At 44.6% G+C, this 3,223-nt stretch overlaps 1 protein-coding gene across 1 annotated transcript; it reads right to left on the minus strand.

The window, feature by feature from the left end:
- Positions 1-1,795: 1,795 nt before the first annotated feature.
- On the minus strand, positions 1,796-2,976 carry LOC116630190 (melanoregulin-like). Its single transcript, XM_032400920.1, has 2 exons — positions 2,413-2,976; positions 1,796-2,301 (listed from the first exon to the last, which is right to left on the minus strand). The coding sequence occupies exons 1-2, from the start codon at positions 2,757-2,759 to the stop codon at positions 1,983-1,985; spliced, it is 666 nt and encodes a 221-aa protein (XP_032256811.1). The 5' UTR covers positions 2,760-2,976; the 3' UTR covers positions 1,796-1,982.
- Between the last annotated feature and the right edge of the window lie 247 nt (positions 2,977-3,223).

Consider the following 3,223-nt stretch of genomic DNA (forward strand, 5'->3'; position numbering starts at 1 on the left):
CTTCATTTTTCCCTTCCTTCTCCTAATGTCCTCCATGCTATTTCTTATGTTCCACAAATAAGTGAAACCATATGTTAATTGACTTTCTCTGCTTGACTTATTTCACTTAGCATAATCTCCTCCAGTCCCTTCCATGTTGATGTAAAAGTTGGGTATTCATCCTTTCTGATGGCTGAGTAATATTCCATTGTATATATGGAACACATTTTCTTCTTCTTTTTTTTTAAAGATTTATTGTTTATTTTTTGTTTGTTTTGTTTTTATTTGTTTCACTATCTGTACGTTTATCTCACAAGAGCCTACAGAAGTGAGGGAAATTGTCTGCAGTCTAATTTTAAACAACATGAGAGAGAGGTTAAGCGTTAAATATAAAAAACAAAACTTTTAGCTTACTTACTATACTAGAAAAAATCTTCCTGAAACATGTCAGTTAAATTGGTCTGCAATGCATTAAGAAATGAGGAACATGTATCTCCTCTAAGAAATATTTCAAACATTGTGTACACTATCAAAAGAGCTGGTCAGCAAGTTTTCAAGTCACAGTCCCCTGGACAAACTAAAGACAAGTTACCTTTTACCTGAAGTCAGAAGAGCAAAGTCTGTAGGAGTAAAAATATTGCCAGTGTTCTCAGCAATCTACCCATACATCTGACAGGTTCTGAAAGTCTATTCAATAATGTGAACCATGATTTATTTCCCGGCAAGCTCCTTGCTCAAGTGGCAAGTAACTTCCGAGGCTGGACTTCTCAGTCTGTGGAGAGAGAAGCAAGCCGTATTGGCAGCATTGCTCCAGCTTGAAAATTCTCTTCCGAATGGGAAGAGAGTCCAGCAATGACCTTCCTTGCAACACCGCCCACACACGCAGAGCTGCAAGTCTGCACTGCGGGTCCCTGGGCAGGTGCGACTCTCAGCCACTAAGCCAAAAGCAGATTAAAGAGAAGAGAAGGAAGTGGAGGTCAAACATTTCAGTTGATAGCTGCTATAACATAGCAAGGGCTTGTGGTCTAGAAATGGATGAGATGTCAAAATGAGGTAACCAGGTATTGATAATGTTGAGAATTTAAGATGCAAGTCCCACCACTGAAGATGGAGCTTTTTGACATGGCGCTGCAGGGAGTTCTGCCTGGGATCGATCTATTTGGAAGTCCCTTCTGGGCAGCACTGTTAGATATTTCTATTATCTGCTACATCGGAACCTCTGAATAATCATGACTTATACTCAAGATGATGCCTCTGACACCTGCAAGGTTCTGAAAGATCTTCCAAATCAAAGAAAGGTCATATAATGCCTGGTATTATTTTGGCATTAGTCTATATTATATAACGATTATTTAAAATTCGGTAATCTATATTTGGGCTCAATGATAGCTCTATCAATCTTACTGTTTTCTTACCTAGAACATCCCATTCTCCCAATAGGCTTATGTACAACCAAAACCAAAGTGGGGACAGTGAGTTCTTGAAATCTAATCAGCCAAGAGGAAAGATCCCACGGGCCAACTCCCTGATACAAGATCACCAGTGTATCTCAACGCAACCTGAATACTCCTTACAGTAACATCCTCTTGAAGACCAAATATTCCAAGCCCTTAGTTTTTTTTTTTAAAGATGAATTTTCTTTTTTTTTTTTAAAGATGAATTTTCTTTTTTTAAGATTTTATTTATTTGCGAGAGAGAGAATGAGAGACAGAGAGCATGAGAGGGAGGAGGGTCAAAGGGAGAAGCAGACTCCCCGCTGAGCAGGGAGCCTGATGCGGGACTCGATCCCAGGACTCCAGGATCATGACCTGAGCCGAAGGCAGTCGCCTAACCAACTGAGCCACCCAGGCGCCCAGGCCCTTAGTTTTTTATAGGATTTAGAATCATTTTTCACTTAGCTACCCCTCCACTTGCTTACTGTCTTCTATATGCATCTGTCCAACTTGGGTTGGCTGTTGAGTACCAGTTGAGGGGAATTCCAATTCTGCCTCCTCGACTCTCCTTTAAGGACTTGGAAGTGGAAGGTAGTGCAGTTCTTTCTGGCCATCTGCCAGGCTTGAGACTCCAGGCTTCTTGGGGTAAGTTCGACTGGCAATTTTAAAGAACTCTTCTGCTGCATCAAGAGCAATGAGACGATCCACGACAAAGAGGTATCTCTCCGAGAGCTCCCAGCTTGTTGGAAAAATACTGGTTTCTTCAGCCCGTTTTAACAGTATCTCCCGCGCTTTCCTTGTGTTTTTAGAATCACTGATGGTGCTGAGTTTCCTCACTGACAACCAAGAGTCGGCTTCCTTTTGAAAACCTTTTAGTCCTTCCGAGAGTCTACACCGAGTTTCACTGTCTCTCTTACAAACAGTATTTCTTCCAATCTGCCTCTTAGACAGCGGCTCCTAACTGGCCAATCACGCTCATCTAATTCAATCCATGACGTACACTAAATCCTCTAAAATGCGTTTCCATCTATTTCTCACTCCCCTCCGAATCTGCCGCAGGGTGTAGATATCGTAGATGAGTTTTTGCCACTCCTCTGAATCTTTGGCCTGCTGATTTCGAACGACTATCAAATTGTACAGGATTCTATCGTCATCTGCCTCTCTGTGGGACACATCGTGGGGCATGCTCCACAAGTTCTTGTCATCATCTCTCGCCAGAGTTGCTCCAAACGAAGAATACGGATTGCGATCACTGACCAGGGGCTCCTTCTCTGGTGTGGCTGGCTCCTCCAGGCACCGGCAGGGGTAGCCGCAGCACACGGTCCTCAGCCAGTCCCGCGGCCCCATGGGGAGCGAGGTGCCCCGCGTCGCCCGCACACGGGGAGGCAGGCCGTGGCGGCAAGCGAGCGCGGCTGGGGCGCGGCCACCCGGCCGGCGTCCAGCTGCGGGGACAGTCGCGGCCCGGGCGTCAAGGGCTGGTCCGTGCGCATAGACTACATCTTCTTTATCTATTCATCTGTTGAAGGGCATCTCGGCTCTTTCCACAGTTTGGCTATTGCGGACATTGCTGCTATGAACATTGGGGTGCATATGGCCCTTTTCACTACATGTGTGTCTTTGGGGTAAATACCCAGGAGTGCAATTGCTGGGTCATAGGGTAGCTCTATTTTTAATTTTTTGAGGAAGCTCCACACTGTTTTCCAAAGTGGCTGTACCAACTTTCATTCCCACCAACAGTGTAAGAGGGTTCCCCTTTCTCCACAACCTCTCCAACATTTGTTGTTTCTTGCCCTGTCAATTTTTGCCATTCT

This window comes from Phoca vitulina, unplaced genomic scaffold (assembly GCF_004348235.1).
Source record: "Phoca vitulina isolate PV1807 unplaced genomic scaffold, GSC_HSeal_1.0 scaffold3, whole genome shotgun sequence".
NCBI classification, from domain to species: domain Eukaryota; kingdom Metazoa; phylum Chordata; class Mammalia; order Carnivora; family Phocidae; genus Phoca; species Phoca vitulina.

Coding starts and splice junctions, on each gene's coding strand:
- LOC116630190 (XM_032400920.1), bottom strand. CDS start 2,759: ATGGGGCCGCGGGACTGGCTGAGGACCGTGTGCTGCGGCTACCCCTGC. Junction 2,302..2,412: donor CGCATTTTAGAGGATTTAGT/GTACGTCATGGA, acceptor AACTCGGTGTAG/ACTCTCGGAAGGACTAAAAG.